The 24,393-nt window shown below is 43.1% G+C and overlaps 1 protein-coding gene across 2 annotated transcripts in view; it reads right to left on the reverse strand.

Moving 5' to 3' along the window:
* The window catches only part of dapk2b (death-associated protein kinase 2b), a 152,787-nt gene that overhangs the window by 3,697 nt on the left and 124,697 nt on the right, over positions 1-24,393 (reverse strand). The window contains exons 6-10 of one of the 2 annotated variants that reach the window (XM_073024870.1): positions 19,755-19,803; positions 18,613-18,639; positions 18,368-18,520; positions 11,003-11,048; positions 5,153-8,660 (exon numbers count right to left, since the gene is read on the reverse strand). In XM_073024870.1, coding sequence (XP_072880971.1) covers positions 8,019-8,660; positions 11,003-11,048; positions 18,368-18,520; positions 18,613-18,639; positions 19,755-19,803 — 917 coding nt within the window. In that variant the 3' untranslated portion in view covers positions 5,153-8,018. Of the gene's footprint in view, positions 1-5,152; positions 8,661-11,002; positions 11,049-18,367; positions 18,521-18,612; positions 18,640-19,754; positions 19,804-24,393 lie in introns of those variants that run through there. The other variant, XM_073024871.1, reaches the window with a different exon arrangement.

Consider the following 24,393-nt stretch of genomic DNA (forward strand, 5'->3'; position numbering starts at 1 on the left):
TGTCATGGTATTTTTAGATGAAAATGATCCTCCCACTTCTAATCAAAGCCAGAACCACCAGATGAATGAACGGGCTTTTCCTATTGTAGGATAGAGTTTACATGCAGAACTCCTTTCTAAAATGGAATAAATGTGCCACATTTTACTCCTTTCACTATGTATAGCACTGCACAAAAGCCTTAGGCACGTATATACAGCCAGGGTGCCCAAGACTTTTGGGCAGTGCTATAGTAATTTTTATGTATTGTACTGTACTGATGCCACAAAATACAAACACATTTCATGACAGGTATCAGTGATGATAAATCTGATTCTGATATGGGTCTCAAGTGCTTGTCTTGTCTACAGTTTATACAGATCAATGCATCACACAGTGCACCGAGGGAAAACAAACAGATGCAGAATGAAGTGTAACAGCTGCAGAGAAAATGCAATGCAAGTAGGCACTAGGAGCAAGATCATCACGAGGTAGATTGTGAGGCCAAGACTCCATCTTATTGTCTTAGGGTGCCCTAAACAGTGAGGCAAAGCTGGCCTTGAAACTAGTGGCACATGCTTTTAAACTTTTCTTATCTTCTGCCTGACGTGAGGGGCAGAAGAGGGAATGCCTGGGGTGGCTGGGATCTTTGATGATGCTGGCTGCTTTACTGAGGCAACGAGAAGTATAGAGAGGGGCCATGGAGGGGAGGCTGGTTTCCGTGGTGTGCTGAGCTGTGACCACAACTCTTGTGGTCTCCTGCAGAGCAGTGATGCATCCTTTCTATAGAGAATCCATAACATTCTTGAGGGTTGATGGGGGACATGCCTTATTTCTTTAGCTTCCTGAGGAAGTAGAGGTGTTGGTGAGCTTCCCTGACCATAGTGATGTGCAGCTGTCGGCGATGTTGAGTGTCAGCGAGCTTTCTTGATCATGGTGTCTGCATGGTTGGACCAAGACTGTCTGCTGGTGATGATCACTCCTGATCTGATCTGCCCCCTTTGCCTCCCTAATCTACACAACATACTAATCTAACTGGCAAACTGGAGTGCCAGGAATAAGGGTTCTGTCAGCAATTCTCTTTCAGTAACATCTGTCCCCAGAACGACTGTGTCCTTTTATTTGTTCAGTCCCAGGGTCTCTTCAGCGTGTTCCTGACCCTACCAGTTCCAGAGAGACCTCCGGCTGGATGCAGAAACTCAACTGGACAAGCCACATAAACACTTTGGATGTAGGACTTGCATAATGATAAAGCAGTACAGATGCCACTAATACCTCAGGTTGGAGACCCTTTCACTGAGAGCTCAGAGGGAGTTTACGTTGGTCGGGGGCTGCTGACCTGACCAGTGTAAATTGGGAAAATTCCTTGGCAATTGGGATGTTACTAACCATAAACCATCTGCTGCAGGAACTCAGCAGCTTGAGTAGCATCTGTGGAAGGAGAGAATTGCTGATCTTTTGAGTTGAAATCCTGCAGCAGGACTGGGGCAACCACTGACCCACTCTCATTTAGCATGGCAATGGACTGAATCGTTTAATGTTGGGACTGCTCTAATCAAAGAGGGAATAGTTCCACTTCTACCTGAGCCCACTAGAACCTGGGTTTTCTGCATAAGTGACTCACATCCCAACTCCACAAAACTTTCCACCAAGTATGAGGCACGTCAGGAACACAATGGAACACTTTCTATTTGCCTGGATGATGACAGTTCCAACACCACCACAATAGTTCAATCCTACTTAATACTAAGTGACCCACTCGACTGGCTGTCCAGTCCTCTAAACCTAAACTCACTGGTTGCCATTGCTGCACTGATTCAAGAAAAGCTATCCCTCATCAAGAAATTCATGTTAACTTATTTACTAAATACTTATTGAGATAGAGTGCAGAATAGGCCCTTCCAACCCTTTGAGCTGCATCGCCCAGCAACCCCCAATTTAATCCTGGTCTAATAACGGGACAATTTACAATGACCAACCGGTATATCCCTGGACTGTGGGAGGAAACTTGGGCACCCAGAGGAAACCCACACAGTCACAGGGAGAACGTACAAACTCCTTACAGGCAGTGGCGGGAATTGAACCTGGTCTCCTGTACGTTGTGCTAACCACTACGCTACCGTGCCACCCACAGTTGATGGCTGTGGTGAGGGAAGAAAGGCAGTGATTCAATTAGAAAACTTGCCCACCTTGGCTGCAGATCCACATTTGAGACGGAGCACATTCTAGACATCTAGACTTACTTGTCTGTGGGCTTTAGTTTAGACTGAGAATATTCTGGGACAAATTGCAAGGCTCCTTAACAGCACGCCCAAATCTCTGACCTCCACTAGCTACAAGCTCAAGAGCAGCAGGCACATGGGAACTAACACATTCCCAATATCTTGATACAAGTATTTCTAACCATTAGTGCCTCTAAATCCTGGAATTCCCACTCCGAGTGCACAGCAGCAGGAACTTCACTCCAAAAACTGCCGCAGAAATTCAGGAATTTTTACATAAATACACTTTCAAGTTCAAGTTTATTGTCATCTGACAAAATGAAACGAAGTTCCTCTGGGCCATGGTGCACCCACAAACCACATAAACCAAAATACTACCATAAATAAGTTAATAAAATACAATTCAAAATGCATGCTGCACAGGTAAGCAGTAAACAGCTGGCTGGCCTAGTGGCGAGACCTCGGTGGTGACAGCCTGCAGGGAGAGGCTGTTCCCACTGGCTGTCCGAGACCTGATGCTCCTGTACCTCCTTCCTGATGGTGGTGGGTCAAAGAGACTGTGGGATGGGTGGTGGGCCCATCATCTGCAACACTCCCCATTTGTGACATTTACCGGGAGAGGGATCCCCTGGTGACAGTTTTAACTATCCTCTATACGGTCTTCGGTCTGATGCCTTGCAGCCTCTGTACCACACAATGATTCAGTCAGACAGGACGCTGTTGATGGTGCTCCTGTAGAAAGTTGTTAGAATGGGGGCAGGGAGCCTTGCACACCTTAATGTCCTTAGAAAGTGTAGACGCTGCTGTGCCTTCTTGACTACTGAGGAAGTGTTGTGGGTCCAGGTAAGATCGTCCATTATGAACAACCCAAGGAACTTTGCACTCTTCACCTTCTCCACAGCAGACCCACTGAAGAGCAGTGGAGAGTGGTTAACCTGTGATTTCCTATAGTCCATGTGGTGAACTACATATACCTGTCTGGACTGCTCCTGTGGCTCCTCCCACAGACCCCTGCTGACTGCTTCTGTGGCTCCTCCCACAGACCCCTGCTGACTGCTTCTGTGGCTCCTCCCACAGACCCCTGCATAAAGGCGATTGAGGCCTGAGCCCGGCCTCATTCTCCAGGATGTAGTGTTGTTCATTCTTCCAGTCAATAAAAGCCGATATCTCGCTTCTTACGTCTCAGAGTGAGTTATTGATGGTGCATCAATCCACAATCATTTCTTTTGCCTGGTCCACGTTGAGACTCACCTCTCTACCTCCTCTCTGTATGCTGGCTCATCATTGCTGCTGATGAGGCCAGCCACCAGTGAACTTGAGCTGAGTCCGGAGTCGGCAGCAGGCTGAGCACACGATCCAGTGCTCAGGGTGATGGAGCTTGAGGTGCCACTGCCAACTCAGACTGACTGAGTTTGCTCTGTTTAAGACGTCCAAGATCCAGCAAGTAGATAGATAGCGTCTCTCTTCAGGAATGTAAATCTAGCAAAATATCAGCTCCTACTTTTCTGTTTAACTAATTTAACTCACACTTGATTGTATTTAATGTATCTAAGTAAACTACTTAAGAACTTTTTAAAAGCTATTATTAATGCTTTTTGAGAGAGTGATTTAGATGCATATCATATTTTTACTGAGTTAAGTATTGTATGTAATTAGTTTTGCTAAAACAAGTGTATGGGACATTGGAAAAAATGTTGAATTTCCCCATGGGGCTGAATAAAGTATCTATCAAAACAGATCCAGGAATTCTCAGTCGGTGGTGAATTGCTGCGTCAATGAGGCTTGCAGCAAAGGTGATGCAGATCACCCAGGGATTTGTGGCAATTTCCAATTCAGAGGGTATTGCTTACTCCCTACTTTACTGTCGCTTCTTGGAGAAAACACACATCTGCTGTTATTTCTCGGGTTAAATTCTGGGGCAGACGTGGAAATAATCTCCTCTGAGGAAGCAGACAGACACTGAAAACTGGTTGGGAGGACAGCTTTTGGGAGGGGGGGCACTTGACTTACTCTGCTACCGTGAAGCCTTCTGACTTGCTGCAACAATATGAGCTTCCAAACATTCATTGAACAATACGGGCAATACTGTAAATGACTTACAACACTGAATGAAGTGAGTCACTGTAAAAGAGAACAGGTTTCTAATTGACTCCGAACCTGCATTGACTGGACAAACTAGCATCCGGGAGATAAACACAAGAGATTCTGCAGATGCTGGGGAAAAAAGAGAGAGAGAGAGAGAGAGAGAGACACACACACACACACACACACACACACACACACACACACACACACACACACACACACACACACACACACACACACACACACACACACACACACACACACACACACACACACACACACACACACAGTGATGGGGGAATTCAGAAGGTCAGGTAGCATCAGTGGAGGGGAATAAACAAATAACATTTCAGGTCAAGACCCTTCATCAGAAATAAGTGCCACGACATTCACACCCTGAAAATGAGTGAAAATAGTTCAATCTATATTGCTTCCATACAATGGAAGCCTTGGCTATTCTTAAAGCTGTTCCTGGAGGGTACAAATTTCATGAAACTAAACAAACATGTCTTGCAGTCTTGTGGGAGTAAATGCTCTCATTTTAATTCTCTAAAAGCAGGAAAAAATGTGAATTCAAAAAAACTCCAGAATTCTGCATCCTTGGAACATTGGTGGTACTGGATGAATGTGTTTCCTAGACCGCTGGATGTTACACTCGTCAATACTCCAACATAATTATAACTCACCTTTAATCTTAGATATGGAAAAGCAATATAATAAATTCACCAGAGCTTCAGTGAGCTTAAAGGGAGCATGGGAATCAGAGCAAGATATCAAACTATCAAGATTTCTTGACAAGTGATCACTGGAATTTATTTTGTGATGTGCTGCAGGAACAAATAATGTTTTCTCTCCTATGACAATATCAGGCAATGCAAGAGCACGAGCAAGAATTCCTTTATTTAACTACTCAGTGCACATTTGCAGTGATGTGTTCAGTTAGGGTTCAAGAAGGAACTATTGCATCTCACCTACCAGCAATTCTTTACAAAAATTCAAAGTCACAACCAGAGTAAAGTCATTTCACCATTACTGGCCGGTTTTAAATCATCTTTCCAGAAATGGAAACACAATACAGTAACCATGTGTGTGACCCAACAATTCCTCTCCACCTCCACTCCAGCCCACATACTTAGTGAGAAAGCAGCTTCAATAAGTGCAGTGGGACTTCCAGGTATTTGTGATGCTATGCAAGTCATTATCCACACTTAGCAGTGCCTGCACCAAATTGAATGGTCTATCGATTCAAGAGTGATATCACAATCATTCCATTACACACTGGCTCAAAGTACCAGTCAGTTTTATATACGAGAGTAAAAATTAAAGGATGCAGCAAGTCACTAAATGATGAACACTTAGATAAATTCCAATCAGTGCATGGAAATAAAATAATTTTAAATTGTTATTTATATGTAATAAAGGCTTTTGAATTTAAACAAAACTCTTGAAAACAATGTGATAATTGTAAATGGGCAACACCATTTTCACACTGGGCTAGAAGATTAATTCTATAAAGCAATTTGAACTGAGAACATTGAGGAAAAGCTCACATATGACAGTCAAAGGCACAACTCATTAACGGAGTTTGAAGGCACAATGTTAGGGGATGTTTGTTATTTATGGATAACACTGTTGCCCGGGGAGAGTTGTTCAAGATATAAACAGTTTATATTTATTCAGGCATTCATGTACATCACATTTACGCAGACACTTTTTGAAAGATGCCAAAGAATAAAACTATATTAGATTAGTGTTGTTTAAGAGCAATTGGTAATTATTAGCAGGCTATCAAGCCTGCAGGTCCAGTAATACTCATGGAAAACTCAGCAGGTCAGGACTTGATTCAAGAGAGAAAAGTCCGATGATTGACCAGATTATGGGATAGACAGGAAATACTTAGAGAGGATATCTTCATGTTGGAGCCAACATAAAACAAGAGGCTTTACATATTAGCTTTGAGTGAACTTTATAAGCAGCTTGGAAGGAGTTACTTTACCTCAAGGTGGTGAGAAAATGACACTATCTACCACATTCAGGTGGACAAAACTGAGCACTAGGCTAAGGAAACAGATAAAAAGATGAAGGAAGAATAAAAGTTAACAGGTAGGTCGATAACTGGTATATATTTTCCCCTATTTTAAATAATATTATTATTTTCATTAATGTTACATGGTTGAATGTGGTTCTAAATTTTTTATTAAAAATATCTTTGTGTTTCCCAATTGTGTCTCCCATTACCAGAGTTGCTTCGGAACAATGAAACGACCTCACTTAGTTAGCACAAGCCAACAGGCTGGACCGTGGGCAGGGATTCAGTGCCTACTTTCTGAGCCGAGATGTTGTCACCAGTCTTGTCTGCCTGAACAGCCATAGCAGTAAGTCCAGCCGAATGCTCGGAGTCACGTAGCCACAGGAGGAGAGAGCGACTGTGGGGGGAGGGGGTGAACAGTCCGGGCCCAGTGTTCCAGGTGAAGCTGAACAGAAAGTCATTTCACTGCGAGGTTACTGACCTAAAACTTGAACCCTGCTTCTTGTTCCATAGATGCTGCCTGATGCCCTCAAAACTTTTAGCACCTTTAGTAACTGCATAATTGACTAAAAGACTCCAGCAGTGAAAAGGTCAGTAGCGCAATAAAGTGGGAGAGAGGGTTATATCTGTAAACCTCTCTACATTTGGGGGTTTACTTTTGAAAACAGAGTCATAGCATAAACAAGATGAAAGAGCCATAATTTCAAATGAGTGGGTGTTGTAATTCCAGTAACTTACTGGTGCAAAATCTTTAACTAATTTACATCTCCACCATAGTACCAAAGAGGAGAAGCTGATGAATGTATTTGAGTTGTGCACCTAATGCAGTCTGGGAGGACAAGGAAGAAAGTAAGAGATGGTAGGAAAGTGGGGAGAATGAAATGGTGTTCGTGTAGGACTGGCGACTGTAAGTACATGGAGGCTGGAGGAGACTTTGTTGGCTTAAGGATCTATTTCACACTGAAAGATCTATGACTATGACAACGTATCAGTTGTGCAACTTGGTTGCAAACTTCAAATGGATTCTCAAAGACTGTGCAGACTATTAACTTACTTTAGGATTGAGTGTGCTGGATTAGTGTCACACATTACTGTTCTCTTGTAGAATAAATGGAAGATCTTTAGTTCACCTCATATATAATCAGTATCCCAAATCATTTGAAGGCCAATCTCATGAACGAATGGATAGCACTCTCAGAGCTTACACAGAATATCTTGGATCTAAACTTTCCATATGACAAGTAGATATATAAAGTTACAAGTTTGCATTAAAATTGCACACTTCTTTTAATTATCTGGAAAAATTAACATTCCAAACAGGGAGCCGCATTTGAAAGGAGTAAAGGCCGAGTCAGCACGACACCGATAATCCACGTCACGTTTGCTCCCAGGACACTCAGTCAGTAGAACAGGACCTTGGAATTGATCCATGCATCACTTCCAGTAATCACAATATTTTTGCTACTTTTACTTCATTCAGCTTAATAAATTTTAGTGCTGGAAAGTTGAATAAATTCTCCTTTTTTGATTATTGCAAGCCAGGTCTATACATAAAAATTAAATCTTTGGCCATTAAGTTAATGTTTTCTTGCCCTATCCAGAATTTAAGTTAAGTAAATTCTCAAACTGATTTCCTTCCATGAAGCAGAAAGATTAAATGCAGCAACACGCAAAGAACTGGAATTCTCAGGTGTCCTGAACCCAGCTAACGACTCGGTTCCATTACACTCGGGTTGGTTATCAGTTCTCCAGTGCATGTGCCATTTAACAGATCCTTTAATGTCTCATTCAGGTCCTTGTAAAAGAAAGAGGCAAAGTCTCCGTTCACGTAGCTCTCGGCAACTTGCTCAGGCTGAAAGGAGCTGATTACTTCTTGGACCCATTTCAGTTCAGCAGAGATCTCCTGACTTAGAGAGTCAAAGTGAGATTGGAGCTCAGCATACTTCCCATCCACTGTGTTGAGCATGTCATTCACACCTATTATTTCATCTTGGAGTTTCTTCTTCCTGGATTCAGCTTTACGATATTCGTACTTGATCTGGGAAAGATCATGCCGGACACTTTCATTTTCTTCTTTGTACCAGGATTCTTTCTCGTTGTAGATTGAAATCAACGCGTCAATATCCTCCTGGAGGGAATCATTTGCAGAAGTGAGATTGCTGAAGGAGGCGTCCATCCCACAGAGGTCTTCCACCACTTTGGCAAATCTTTCGAAGTTAACGTAGGTGTTATTAGGTGGCATGCTGGAGTGTGATTTAATGGTGTACTCTTTCAAGCGCTTGGTCTTCAGCTGCCTGCGACCCTGCTTCTTGCCCGCGTTGGCTTTCTGTCCCTCCTTTTGATGAGTCTTCAGTGGATCAGACAGAAGAGTTTTAGATTATTGAGAAGCAGAATGAAGGTAGGGGTCTGCACACGGGGTGTGGAACTATCTGGATGCAGTAACACAAGCTCATGCCAACTCCAGGAAGTTCTGCAACCCCTGTGGTTAGTGCCACCACACAGACGCCTAGTAACTTTAATGATTGTGTTACAGACACACAAGAAAACACTTCAAACTCAATGTGCATGCAAAACTGTGGTATTAGTTCGATGTGCAATGTGGACGCGAATTATATTTTCAGTCATTCCCCTGATTACCATCGAAAACAATGATAGTAGTTCAGACAAGACCGTGGAAGACCCAAGTATTGAAAATAAACACCTCACCTGGTGCTGAAGTAAATGAAGTTTATTCCTAGTTTTGTTCACATTGTGAATGTTGCTGAAGTAACTCATTTGTGCCACTTGTGTCAGACACTTTCTTACTGGTATGCTGCACTGGCTAACCTACACCTCCCAGTTCACCCTATGCAGGCTGGAGGCCTGAGGATAATAGTGCCTGATTAATCAGACCCTATAACATAATGCAGCCAGCACATGGTCAACTGCTGGCTGTTCCTATAGTAACTTCTGCAGTTAATTGCTGCTAAGTTTGCATCAGTATGGAACTTGCCAGTATTATACATAACCACTGACTGAACTGACACTCGGTTTTTGGTAATAATTGAGCTGGCTGATCGTTGCCAAGGTTCTGAGCTCTACCGTGCTGCTGGTTGTTGGATTCCCCAGGATGGACACCAAGGACAAGCACAGTGGTTATGGCCACTGCCTCATCCAGGGATCCAGGTCCAATCCTGACTGCAGGTACTGTTTCCATATCCTTCCTCGATGTTGTCCTCTGGGTGCTTGCTTCCCCATGTGTCCTGGGGATAACTGAATTACCCCTTAATGTAGATTAATGGCAAAAAATATCAAAGAGGGATTGATGTGTGAGGAGATGTACGCTGCAAAGGATACAGGGAAATAGGAAATGGGAAATGGGACTGATGGGATTGCTCCCGAGGGCTGTAATGGACTCAAGGGACTGAATAATCTCCGTCCATATCATTATAAACATAAAAACTAACATCAGATCCTCTGCCAGGTGAAATGACCTTGTTCATTGTGAAGGCAGCTGTTGGCTGAGACCAACAGAAGAATGCAGAAAGTTAATTTTTATTAAATTACTTGTGTTTACATTAATATTTAAAATGCACAGGTGAATTTTGTTTTAATGTTCTTTAACTCAATATTTTCAACGGATTCATTCATTTTCACAGGTTTAAAACCTCACTGAATGTCAGGAAATTTCAAAAAGGATTGAAAAGTCATGTCAGCTTTGACAAGTAACAAAGCTGTAGACAGGTCTTGAAGTGTTAAAGTTTCCAGAGGGCCTTTGTGGGTGGGGATGGTTCTGGTTCACCTGGAAGACTCAGTTACATTGCTTGAGGTCCACCTGTCCCTCAGGCTCCTTCAATTCAAGCCCAGAAGGGTCCCAGCCAGCAACATCACCCACGTGATTCCAAGTCAGGTAAGTCCGGTGGAGTTGTGAGTGGCAACATGGGCGGTAAGCTCCACTCAGCCGGGCAACATGCTAGCACTGTAACTCCTAGTGTAGTCAAGACGAGAAGCGACTGCCGCCTTGTGCAAAACTCTTGAAGTATATTGACTGCTGTCGCGTACCTATTTTTGCCTGAAGCAACTTCTGCCACTTATGGAAAAAGCAGGAACTTGCACCATTTTACCAACAGCTGGAAGAAACCAACCAGCAGGTGAAAGGCGATGGCTCCTTTAAATAACACTGGTGAGGATCCTGAACAAGGTGAAGAGAAAAGCTCTTCAGAAGAGTCCAAATGGCATCACAACCGTACTGATTAACGCCAATGACTACCCTTCTGTGGTTACTTGCAGCAAATGTTAATGCTGCTGTCACGTGCTGATTCCTTCACCAGTACGGTTCCTGCTGAGATTTGCAGAAGAATCAAGAATTCACTTTAGCTAATGGTTCTGCTGTGCACACACCTCACCTCCCATCTTGTCTAAATTTGTGCTGGAATGCAATACGATTGTGGGGAGTACCAACTGGAATTCTACCGCTGTGGTTTGGAACAGAGCCTTAACTTAAATCAACACAGAGCATATATAAAGAACATTTCATTAAAAAAACTTTAAAGTGGTGAAGTGGATAAAGTTTCAGGGAGACAACAGCTTATGCAGAATCAGAAGATTAAAATCACTGCAATTTTTGCAAACCATGCATGTTAATGCACAGGCAGTAAAATAACGATGACACACACGTCAAAAGGAATTCAAATATTAACTTATACTCACCATTATCCATGGGTGTGAAAGAGCGCCTTTAATGTTCAGCCTTTTCCTAAATAAATTGAAACAGTGTTCAGAAACAGGTTCAAAATTTTGCCTGTTGATTAAATCAGGCTTCAAATGAAAGATATATTTCCATTAAAGTGACATTATTGAACAAAACTCTGGTTGATTTAGGGATAATTAACTCACTGATTGATTGAGGTACTGTGCCTTCTGTGGCAGATTATTCAGTTTCAGAGCTGCTCTTGTAACCACAGTATCTACGAGATTGGTCAAATTGAGTCTGGCAGTCGTGACTACTCAGTCTCTAATAATAATTTGGCAATGATAATACCAAAGATTAGTGCTTAGACTCTTTCAGGAGAAAATTTTAAAATTCTGAATAACCATGTGTTGTAACATTCACATTTGGTCCAGCTTTGCATTTTCTTTTTTTAAAATCAGTTTCTGCAGCCCAAATCACACATTTCAGTTCAGTTCCAATTCCTTTTGCCTTTAAATACAGTTAACTGGCTGTGATATCCAAGGCCTTCTTCACCTCGCTGTTAATTATTTTTAATTATCAAAATTAACTTGCATGTTCACACAATTTTGGCTAAATGTGCAAAGGTCAAGAAAATGTTTTCATTTTGACACACAGAAATTGCTGGAGGAACTCAGCAGGCCAGGCAGCATTTATGGAAAGGAATAGAGAGTCGACGTTTCGGGCCGAGACCCTTCATTAGGACTGGGAGTTGAGATAATAGAAATAAAATTGTAATATAATGTTATTGAAAGTGAAATACCAACTTTCAAAGTTGCTGAACAGACAACAATAAATTTTACAAAAAGAAACCCATATAAGCCACTTGGCCTATGAACTAACTGGAAAACATTTTGATCTATTTATGTGGCTTTTTGTAGCATGATCCCATTTCCGTCATGCCCCATCAGAATTTTGTATGTTTTAATGAGATTACTTCTCATTCTTCTAAACTCTAGTCTGCTTGTCCTCTCCTTATTTGACAATCCCCATCCCAGGAATGAGTCTGATGACTCTTCATTAAAAATCCCCTCTCTCACAAGTTATTTGCAGACAATACTTATCCACAATAGGCCAGATGTAGGAACAAGTGTCCAATATAATTGCAATAAGACATCATTTGCATTCTAACCTCTGTAGAAATCAATGACAATAATTTGTGCCTTTCTAACTAATTAGTGCAACTCCACATAAATTTTAAGTGACTGTCATACAGCATCACCACTTTTCAATCTCCCAGCATTTAAAGTATACTGCTTTATCCCATACTTTCAGAATGGCTTCCATCTGCTGTGTCTTTGCCCATTCACTTGCCTCGTCATCCTAAACCGTCTCTGCGTGATAACACAGCCACCCTGCTTTCTATCATCAGAAATCCTGGATATATCATACTTGGTCCCGGATTCAAATCATTGATGTACATTGTGAGAAGCTGGGGCCATTGCACAAATCTCTATGGCAGACTAAATTCCACATACACTGCTCTACCTTCATCAATGATCTTTGTTACTTCCTCAGGAATTTATTCAGGTTTGTGATGTAAAGCCATGCTGAGTATACCTAATGAGCTTCTCCAAATGCTCCTTATTGATAAACTCTTTTACAGTGCCTTGGCTAAGAAAATATTGGGTCCTCCCTGCTTTCCTTTACTGTCAAAGATTTGGAATATCAGGATAGTTTTTTGTTACAAAGTCCAAAGATCTGATTGTTGAATGTTCTTCTCAACAACAGAAGAATACTTCAATTCTGTGTACATGCAGAATCTTCACGAAAGTTTAATGTAGGTCCCTTTTCAATACTGGGCTGGATTTGGTTGGGTTGAGTTGATCTTGACAACTTACTTGAAAACAGTTCGTCACCATACGAGGAGACTTCGTCAGTGCGCTGTTCACAGTGACGTGACCTCCGAAAGCTTGCCTTTACACACTGATTGTGGAAACTCCATTGTGACGTAGGGAGGAAATCACATCGCCGATTGTGTGGAAAACTTCATGTGTTGTGGTCTGGAACTTTGCCAGACCACAAAAAAAAATCGGCTCAAAAATAGGATCAAGGTCTACAATGCGCTTACAGAACTGTTTGTGGAAAACCATGCTTCTGGGAATTCTTTTGCACGGTGCGTGTTTGCTTGCACCATGAGTTTCACTGATGCTCAGTGGAATTTGTGCCCCTCTCGATCTTCTGGGTAAAGACCAGGCAGTGTTCGTTACTTCTGACCATGGGAACCATATTAGATGCTGTCTAATTTTCAAAGGTGACCACCAGTGCATCCACTATCTTTTAAAACACGGGAGACAGGCCAACAGACTCGGAGAGTTACCTTTCGGTCCCATAAAAAATTATTAAAGCTGTTTTTTTACCTTCTTGTTCACTCTAGACCCACAGCTCTCCACCTTTTCTAGGTTTTTAATGTCTTCTTTTTGTGACACCAGACAAAAAATGTATTTAATTTCTGTACCATTTTGTTATTTTGCAAAATAATTCCATTACCTCAGTCTGTTGGTGTCTTTTCTGATCTTTTCCTTTATACATATTTGCAAATGCTTTTACAGTCGTGTTACTCTAGTACACTCGTTTCACTTTCCCGATCCTCCTTAGCGGACCTGAAATTTTCACTGTACTGTTCCTTTTGATGTTATAAGCCTTTTCCTTTGATCAATAGCATATTTATTTTCTCCCATTGCTTCTCATCCACTGGTTCCTGTCTCACCTCTCTCCTTCTCTTCTGTACACTGGCTATTTCCCCTCTGATGCAGGGTCTCGACCTGATAAATGAATAATTTGTAGATGCAAGAGATTGCACAGGCGCTGGAAATCTTGAGCAACACAAAGAAAATGCTGGAGGAAACCAGCAAGTCAGCCAGCATCAGTAATAGGTAAATCACAAACACAAGGAAGTTTGCAGATGCTGGAAATCCAAAGCACCACACACAAAAACTACTGGAGGAACTCAGCAGGTCAAGCAGCATCTACGGAAAAGAGCAGACCCTTCTCTGGGAATGAAAGAAACGTTGAGTGTTTACTCTTTTCCATAGATGCTGCCTGACCTGTGGAGCTCCTCTGGCATTCTGTCTGTTACTTCAGTAATAAATAGTCAATGCTTTGAGCCGAGATCCTTCATCAGGACCGGGTCTAAACCCAAAACATCAACTGCTTATTCCCTTCCATTGACGCTCTTGATCTGCTGAATTCTTCCAACATTTTGCATGAGCTGTACATGAACAATGTGCCCGCCTCCACCAATGACACCTGACTCACTGAGTTCCTCCAGCACTTTTAAAAAAATCTTTCTTTAATTTCTCGTTTGCCATGGTTCTACCACTTTTCCCATCAAGTTCCTGTGCTTTAAAAATATATACATTTATTGTTAACTATGCATTGATTCTTGAAATATTTGTTATTACTTATTTACTGTAACTTCCTTTAAAGTGACTTCCCAAACTCTCATAACCAACTCACCCCTCAGACTGTTTTGTTTAAATTTAGGGCCCCGGTTTCAGATCAGCGTGCACTCTTAAATCCTGCTTTTGTAAATTTTTCCCGTGTTCTCTAAAGGTGCACGATGATGCAGTGAAACTCTGCTTGTGATTGCACGGGTAGACGCTGAGAAGAAGTCATTGCAAGCTTGGTCCACATATCAATAGTGAAAAGGGAACCTCAGCTCAGCCTCAGAGCCTGATCAAACTGGTCCAAACTTGCACTGCATCACACGAGCTCCAGTCGCTCCAGGCCGAACAGCAGCTTGTGAAAACAACACCGCTAGAACAAAGTACGAGGGAAGCGTGGGCACAAGTCTGCCTGCTCTCGTACTTCACCAACCATACTGAGAGCCTGAGCTGCTTGCGTCTCCGGCTGTAGGGTGAAGACCACTCCCTGACCTCCTGTCCGAGACGGAGGAGTTAAACTGAGAGAGCAGCAACCGTCACTAACGCGAGACACGAGACATTCACGTCAGTGTGCCCCGTGCATTCTGTCCCCAACACCCAGCTGTCTGGCTTGCTTTGTCTACTAACAAGCAGTGGGGCCAGGATAACCCGTGACATGTAAGATACCTGAACTGAACCCTCCTTGCATCAAGCAGCATTTTACTTAGTCACTGAGCACCAAGTAATGACACAGCCCTGGACAGAAATATTTGAGCGTTCCAAATAAGAAATAAATTGATACAATAATGGTTTTGAAATAAACTTTCATTAAACCATTCAAAATATTAGAACAATTGTACCCCACTAACATGTGTACCTATCTGTTAAGAATGATGAAACTGAGAAAGCACTTCATTTCAAGTTTGTAACAGTTAACGCTCTCCCTCCATAGAACACTACAGCACAGTACAGGCCCTTCAGCCCTCCATGTTGTGCCAACCCATATAATCCTTAAAAAAAAGTACTAAACCCACACTATCCCATAACCCTCTATTTTTCTTTCATCCATGTGCCTGTCCAAGAGGCTCTTAAATACCCCTAATATTTTAGCCTCCACCACCATCCCTGGCAAGTCATTCCAGACACTCACAACCAACCCTCTGTGTAAAAAGCTTACCCTTTATGTCTCCCCTAAACTTCCCTCCCTTAATTTTGTACATATGCCCTCTGGTGTTTGCTATTGGTGCCCTGGGAAACAGGTACTGACTATCCACCCTATCTATGCCTCTCATAATCTTGTAGACCTCTATCAAGTCCCCTCTCATTCTTCTACGCTCCAAAGAGAAAAGTCCCAGCTCTGCTAACCTTGCTTCATATGACTTGTTCTCCAATCCAGGCAACATCCTGGTAAATCTCCTCTGCACCCTCTCCATAGCTTCCACATCCTTCCTATAATGAGGTGACCAAAATTGAACACAATACTCTAAGTGCGGTCTCACCAGAGATTTGTAGAGTTGCAACATGACTGCTCTACTCTTGAACTCAATCCCGTTAATGAAGCCTAGCATCCCATAGGCCTCCTTAACTACCCTATCAACCTGCACAGCAACCTTGAGGGATGTATGGATTTGAACCCCAAGGTCCCTTTGTTCATCCACACTCTTAAGTAACTGACCATTAATGATGAGTCTCTCATGAGGGACCTCGTCAAATGTCTTGCTAAAGTCCACGTAGACCACATCTACTGCCCTACCCTCATCAATTTCTTTTGTTACCTCTTCAAAAAACTCAATCAGGCTCATGAGGCATGATCTTCCCTTCACAAAGCCATGTTGACTATCCATGAGTAGACTGTACTTCTCCAAATGCTTGTAGATCCTATCCTTAAGAATCCTTTCCAATAGTCTGCAGTCCACCGACGTAAGACTCACTGGTCTATAGTGCCCAGGTTTCTCCCTATTACCTTTTTTCACAAGGGAACTACATTTGCCATTCTCCAGTCCTCTGGCACTTCCCCTGCAGCCAAAGAGGATTCAAAGATCATAGCTGATGCTCCAGCGATCTCTTCTCTCAATTCCCACAACAACCTGAGGTGTATCATATCCGGCCCTGGGGATTTATCAATCTTGATGTTTTTAAGAAGGTCCAGCACTTCTTCTTCCGTAATCTCCACATTGTCCAGCACACAGGCCTGCTCTATTTCGACCTCACCCTGATCAAGATCCTTTTCACTTGCGAATACTGAAGCAAAGTATTCATCTAGGATCTCCCCAACCTCCTCCACCTCCAGGCACATGTTGCCCTCTTTATCCTTTAGTGGTCCCACCTTCGTTCTCGTTATCCTCCTGTTTTTCACATGGGCATAGAATGCCTTGGGGTTCTCCTTAATCCTATCTCCATCTGAAAGATCGTGTGTTCAGATTTGAAATGATGATCGTAGGTTGGCATTGGTGTTCAACATCAAAGGAAGGCCTTATTAAAGCCCATTTACCACATCAACCACATTGTCTCCTTCAATATATTTAGCTACCTCTTTGTAAAACTCAAATTAGTCAGACAGGATTTCCCACCAACAAATCTGCGCTGGTTATCCGTGATTAGTCCCTGCCTTTCCAAGTGCCAATTAATCCTGTCTGTCAGAATTTCTTCCAATAATTTCCCTACCACTGACATTAATAATTGGTCTTTAATTACCTGGTTTGTCTTTGCTGCCCATAATTAATACATGCACTACATTTATTGTCTTCCAGCCATCTGGAACCTCCTCGGTGGCCAAAAGAGATTTAAGCAGCTTTGTCAGCCCCTTGCTTTCTTTTGGTCACCTAGGACACAGCTCATCGGGCATGGGATACTTATTCACCATGGTGCATACTAAGACATCCAATACCTCCTCCTTTATAATCTTTACGTGATCTCAAATTTCACTATCTCAACTGAAATCTCCAACTATAATGCCTTCTCTCTTAGTGAACACAGATGAGAAACGTTCATTTAAAATCTCATCAGTTTGCTCTTTTGGTCCCCCAAGTGTGTACTCTAACCCTTGCTCTTAAAATATTCATAAAATGACTTGAGATTTTTCTGATCTTATCAGCTTGACCCTCCCCCCTTTACCATTTCCCTTTTAAAGTCTCCTACCCCCAACTCTATACCTTGCCTGCTTCAAATGCTCTGTACCCAGCAAATGTTTTCTTTCTTTTCTCTTTATCAAACTCTCAACGTACTTGACATCCAAGGTTCCTCGACTTGTCACCCTTTCCCTTCGCGCTCAAAAAAATATGTTGGCCCTGAACTCTGACTATTTCACCTTTTAAAAGCTTCCACTTCCCAAAGAGAGGTTTACCTGAAAGTATCTACTCCCACTCCAATCAAATGTCATTGAGATCAGCTCTCCCCTCATTCAGATACTTAATATCCATACTCTCCTTATCCCTCTTTATAATAGTGAAACTTTCTGAGTGATGGTTGCTACCCTCAGAATGCTCACTCATCGGCGCCTCACCCGCTTGCTCAACTTCAATGGGTAGGATTAGGTCAAGCACTGCCTGTTCCTTGTAGGGTTATCTCTGTCCTTGCTCAAAATGTTCCCTGGATCAAGGGGTTCCCAAACTTCTTTACACCATGGACCAAGACCACCAAGCAAAGAGTTCGCAGACCCAGGTTGGAAACCCCTGTTCTAAATACAGCTAAAAATTCCATCATTCCACATGTCTAATCCTTTCATACTTAGATTAGGTCAATTAATATTGGCTACATATACCAAATAAATAAGAAATGTATATATATCTTTAATTTTTGGACCCAAAATACTACCATTAATCTTTGAACACTTAACAGATAGAAATTCCACATATTCAGGAACACATTCTTTAACCTTATGAAATAGTCAAGAAACATCTCTGTCATGTACTGTGTCAATGGTGGATTAAATCACAACTTTATAACACTCTCTGCTCATTAACTAAATGCAAGCCCTCACACCTTGTATCCTTCACCAGAAGGTTTTTAATGAAGTCCTTTGCCAGATCGCTCGTCTGGCTGAAGAATTCTTCATCAAATTCATAGTTCATTGCAGAGACGTTGGCGAGGGTTTCCTGCTTTGTTTCACCGAGGAAAGGGGAAGCTCCACTTAACCTGTTCCACAGGGGACAAGAAGAACAGCCGTAAAGTCTGAAATGGACTCACTCAGAACTCCAACATTTGTAAATGATCCACAAAATACTTACAGAATGTATGTAATGACACCAATGCTCCTGAAAAACACAAGTGTCAGATTTACCATTTGATAAACAGAAACAAAGCTTACACTTATTATTTTGAAAATTACATGTAGTTTTACTCTGGATCACATTTCACTTCCGGTACTCCCGCTGCAGCACGGAGACTCAGCAGGTAGTGACATCTCCACGCCTGGATCCCAAACTCTGCTGCTCCCGGTGTGGGACCGATGGCTGTGCCCGTTGCCCCCAGCTGCTCTGCATTCTTCCCACATCCCAACGACGTAGTGTAGGTGGGAGATGGGAGGACCAGAGGGGATTTGATGATCATGAGAGGGCTTACTGTACTGTGTATTAGTCTTACGCATCCGGCGGGAGCAAGAGCTGTTGAGAACGCCGAGGGATGGGTATGGGACAGGTGGCGGGGAAGGAGTGCCGGGGTGGGAGGTGGGGCAGCTGCAAACACACCAGCCCTGAGACACCGGGCAATTCCAAACAATTGGTTTACTGATCATTACAGAAGTCTCTCTGGAGATTCCTGCTCCTTTCCCTTCTTCATGATTCCCCTCTCCCTACCCCCTTCCCATTATGTCCACCATAGAGACCCATGTCAGAATCAGGTTTACATATATATTTGTGTTTGAACTTCCAGTGCATTTTAAAGGATTCTGTTCGTGCAGGATGTTCAAGTACCCCGGGGTCACTGTTTAGATAGATAGATAGATACTTTATTCATCCCCATGGGGAAATTCAACTTTTTTTCCAATGTCCCATACACTTGTTGTAGCAAAACTAATTACATACAATACTTAACTCAGTAAAAAAATATGATATGCATCTAAATCACTATCTCAAAAAGCATTAATAATAGCTTTTAAAAAGTTCTTAAGTCCTGGTGGTAGAATTGTAAAGCCTAATGGCACTGGGGAGTATTGACCTCTTCATCCTGTCTGAGGAGCATTAGAGCATTAGGAGCATTAAAATCCTGGCTTTTACTCGACCCTGGAAAAGAACGGGGAGCATTTGGACTGTATAATGTGAACCACAGAGGCCATGTACCCTTAAACATCAATGCTAAAGACCTTTTATTTCACAGAACGAGAGCTGAAAGCTGTAAGTATTTGTTTCCATTTCTTCTGGAAGACACTTACCACATATCTGCAGGTAGCCCAAGAGGTTCATAGTTCACAATTTCTGGAGCTGGAATAGACACACACACACACGAGAAAATTGAAAATATGAAAATGACATAAATTTTATCACTTACTACAACCTTTATTCTTGTATGTTGCTGAAGATGAGGCCACAGCCAATGTTAGTGTATAGTATTCAGATGGGGTGGGAAAGGAGGTCACTGTTGTGCTGGGAAGCAGGAAGAGCAGAGACCAGAAAGAAGAATAGACGCAGTTCTAAAGGTGCAACAAATATTCATTTAATTTAGTTTTTTACTGTTTACTGCTTTTTATAGTATTTTTTGATATTTAGAAACTTTTCATTGTCTTTGAAAGCATCTTCACTTTACAGAATTTTTAAAAAATGCGCCTCAGACTTCTGATTACACACCCATATACACACACACACCCCTACATACACGTACTTAGACATACACATCTACATACAGTAATACAGTACTGTGCAAAGGTCAGGCATATGTATATAGCTAGGGTGCCTAAGACTTTTGCACAGTACGCTAGAAATGTTATCAAAGTTCAAAATACATTTATTAACAATGTATGTATTCTTTATAAAACCTTGAGATTCGTCTCCTTACAGGCAGCCACAAAACAAAGAAATCCGATGGAACCCATTAAAAGTAAAGAAGACCGCCATACACCAATGTGCGGAGAGAACGGTGCTTCCGGTTTAAGAAGGGGCTACATGGGTGACCACTTACTGGTGGCTCTCAAAGCAGGAAATTTGACTAAATACTCTATTGATAACACTTTTTATATGGAAAATGTGGTGAACGATCACCGGAAACATTGAAGAGGTGAGCAAAGGCAAGACTGATCCAAGGATCGAGGCGAGCGGGTGTGAGACAGAGCCGGAGCGAGGTTGAGGCTTGTTCTGGGAGAAGATGGCGTCGGAGACGTGGTTGGAGCAAGCGGACTGGAGAAAAACTGAAGCAAAACTGTTTCGGAGGACGTCCACCTAACCCAGGAGTGAGGTCTGATCCATCGAAGCTCTGCACCGATTTGGAAAGGTCAAGATGGGCCAGAGGTGGCCAAGAGCATGTCGCTGTGGCGGGGCCCGGGTCTGTGGGATGGTCTGAAAAGGCAAGGTGCTGGCACCAGAGGCGGGGATCGAACCGGTACTGCTCCGCGATGTTCTACTCCACTCTCCTCAGCCCTGAGGCTGTGCCGTGCCCCGGCTGCCTCGGGCTTACAGTCTGCGAGCTTTGCGGCGATTTGCCTCTATGTGATAGACTGAGATTATGGGCCCACTCCGGCTGCTCCCGGATTCGGGTTTACGGACTCTGTTTGGTTCTGAATGCTGATGCTTGCTTTACTGTTTGCACGATTTGATTTGATTTGTTTTGCTCTCTCTCTCTCTGCAATGGGTGTTGTTTTTTTTTTAAAATGGGTTACTTCGGGTTTCATGTTTTGCAGTCCCTGTAAGCAGATGAATCTCAAGATTTTATAACATATACATATATCGTGCAAACAATAAAAGTACGCAAATAGCATTCAAGGTGAAGTTCATGATTCAGAAGCCCGTTCGCTGCAGGCCGCAGCAGGTGGAGAGAAGGGTAAACCTCACTGAGCAGCAAGCCAGGGTTCAGTACAGAGACGAGTAAACTTCGTGGAGTAGCAATCTGAACCAGCCCTAGCTTCTGGCCCGGACACCGTTATCTTTTCATTCTGGCCCAGTGCTTAAATCGTCCAAATCTCGGGCCGTTCCCTGCCCTCGGACCCGGGCCCTGCCACTTCGATATGCTCTTGGGTCTCAGCACCACTACCTCAATTTGGGCTGTACCCAACCTTTCCAATTCGGCTCAGTGCTTGAATTGATCAAACCTCAACTCTTCCCTCGCTCTTGGGCTCGGGCTCCGCCTCGAATCTGCCGCATTGAATTGCCTCCAAGTCCACTCCAGCAATGGTCAGTCATTGACTCATTCCCCACTCTCCGGCCTGGACCACACCACGCCACGACCGTCCTACACACCTTTGCGAGTTCAGTTCTCACCGCAAAAATATCAGGCCCTACGGGTGGTTGAAAAGTTCAACTTCGACAGGGAGATTACAGGCTATTGCTTGTAGTGATCATTTACCAGAAAAAGTGTGATTAATAAACAAAATGAATCTACTGTCAAAGTGAATCCACACTCAGGTTGAAGGAACAACACCTTATATACCGACTGGGTAGCCTCCAACCTGATGGCATGAACATTGACTTCTCTAACTTCCATTAAATGCCCCCCCTCCCCTTCTTACCCCATCCCTGACATATTTAGTTGTTTGTTTGTTTTTTCCTCTCTCTCTGCCCATCACCCTGCCTGTTCTCCATCGCCCTCTGGTGCTCCCCCCCTCCCCTTTCTTTCTCCTGAGGCCTACCGTCCCATGATCCTTTCCCTTCTCCAGCTCTGTATCTCTTTCGCCAATCACCTTTCCAGCTCTCAGCTTCATCCCACCCCCTCCGGTCTTCTCCTATCATTTCGCATTTCCCCCTCCCCCCACTACTTTCAAATCTCTTACTATCTTTCCTTTCGGTTAGTCCTGACGAAGGGTCTCGGCCCGAAACGTCGACAGCTCTTCTCCTTATGGATGCTGCCTGGCCTGCTAGCATTTTGTGTGTGTTGTTTTAATAAACAGTTTAGTTGTTTACTTTGTTTTATTCACCATCTACAAGTGGTTGCTGAGCTTCACCAGCACCGTCTTAAACCAGAAACACATTGTGTTGCACTGTACTGCAGCCACAAAACCACAACATAATGTGTGATGATAAACCTGATCCTGATACAGGTCTCCATCGTGGACTGAGAGTGAGAGGGGAATCATGGTTGGGGAAAAAGGGCAAGGGGAGACGAGATGGTAGGAAGCACCAGAGAGACATCCTGTAATGATCAATAAACCAATTGTTTGGAATCAAATGATCTTGCCTGGAGTCTCAGGGCTGGGTGCGTCTGCACCCACGCCACAACACCGTCCCTGGCACTCCCTCTCTGCTAACTGTCCAATACCCCTCCTGTAGCCCTGCACCGTCACCCATTCTCAATATCCTTTGCTCCTGTCCGATTCACAAACTCGCTCTCCGCTCCATGTTGACATATAGTACTGTGCAAAAGTCTTATGTATGGCTAGGGTGCCTATGTGCCTATGACTTTTGCACAGTCCTGTACATATACAATGCCTTGTAAAAGTGTTCACATAAATGAGTATTACAGCCAGGGATTTTGATCAATTTAACTGAGAATTTTTTATTTGTGAATCACAGGCTCCTTTCTCTTCCCACAGCAGAGCCCAAAAAAATGGGAAAAATTGTAAAACATGAAAAACTAAAAATTCATAAACTGAAATTTCGGCAGTTCAAAAGTATTCATCTCCCTTTGCTCAGTACTTAGTTGAACCACTGTTACAGATAGTAGTTTTTTTGGATAAGTCTCTATTAGCTTTGCACAATGATATGCAGCAAGATTTGCCCATTCCTTCTTGCAAAATCACTCAAGCTGTGCCAGGTTAGTTGGGGAGCAACGGTGGACAGCAATCTTGAGGTCTTGCCAGGGATGTTTGATCAGGTTATAGTCAGGACTCTTGACTGGGCCACTCAAGGACATCAATTTTCTTCATTTGAAGCCGCTCCACGGTTGCTCTGGCATTGTGCTTTTTACTATCTGAATGGTGTCAAGTTTGGAAAAGGGGAAGTACAACGAGATCTAGGTGTCCTTGTTCGTCAGTCACTGAAAGTAAGCATGCAGGTACAGCAGGCAGTGAAGAAAGTTAATGGCATGTTGGCCTTCATAACAAGGGGAGTTGAGTATAGGAGCAAAGAGGTCCTTCAGTTGTACAGGGCCCTGGTGAGACCACACCTGGAGTATTGTGTTCAGTTTTGGTCTCCAAATCTGAGGAAGGACATTCTTGCTATTGAGGGAGTGCAGCGTAGGTTCACGAGGTTGATTCCCAGGATGATAGAACTATCACATGTTGCAAGATTGGAGCGACTGGGCTTGTATACACTGGAATTTAGAAGAATGAGAAGGGATCTGATTGAAACATATAAGATTATTAAGGGATTGGACACGCTAGAGGCAGGAAACATGTTCCCGATGTTGGGGGAGTCCAGAACCAGAGGCCACAGTTTAAGAATAAGGGGTAGGCCATTTAGAACGGAGTTCAGGAAAAACTTTTTCACCCAGAGTGTTGCGGATCTATGGAATGCTCTGCCCCAGAAGGCAGTGGAGGCCAATTCTCTGGATGCTTTCAAGAGTTAGGTAGAGCTCTTAAAGATAGCAGAGTCAAGGGATATGGGGAGAAGGCAGGAACAGGGTACTGATTGTGGATGATCAGCCATGATCACATTGAATGGTGGTGCTGGCTTGAAGGGCCAAATGGCCTACTCCTGCACCTACTGTCTATTGGGTCATTGTCCTGTTGAAAGATAAACTACCTCCTCAGTTTAAGCTTTTTGGCAGAAGCTAGCGGGTTTTTATCCAGGATCTCTCTGTGTTTAGCAGTTTTCAGCTTCCCGTCAATCCTGACCAGATTTCCCGTCTCTGCTGCTGAAAAGCATCCCTACAGCGTGATGCTAGCTCCACCATACTTTACAGTAGGCATGCCGTTACCTGGCTAACGT

The sequence above is a fragment of the Hemitrygon akajei genome, chromosome 21, assembly GCF_048418815.1.
Source record: "Hemitrygon akajei chromosome 21, sHemAka1.3, whole genome shotgun sequence".
NCBI lineage: Eukaryota > Metazoa > Chordata > Chondrichthyes > Myliobatiformes > Dasyatidae > Hemitrygon > Hemitrygon akajei.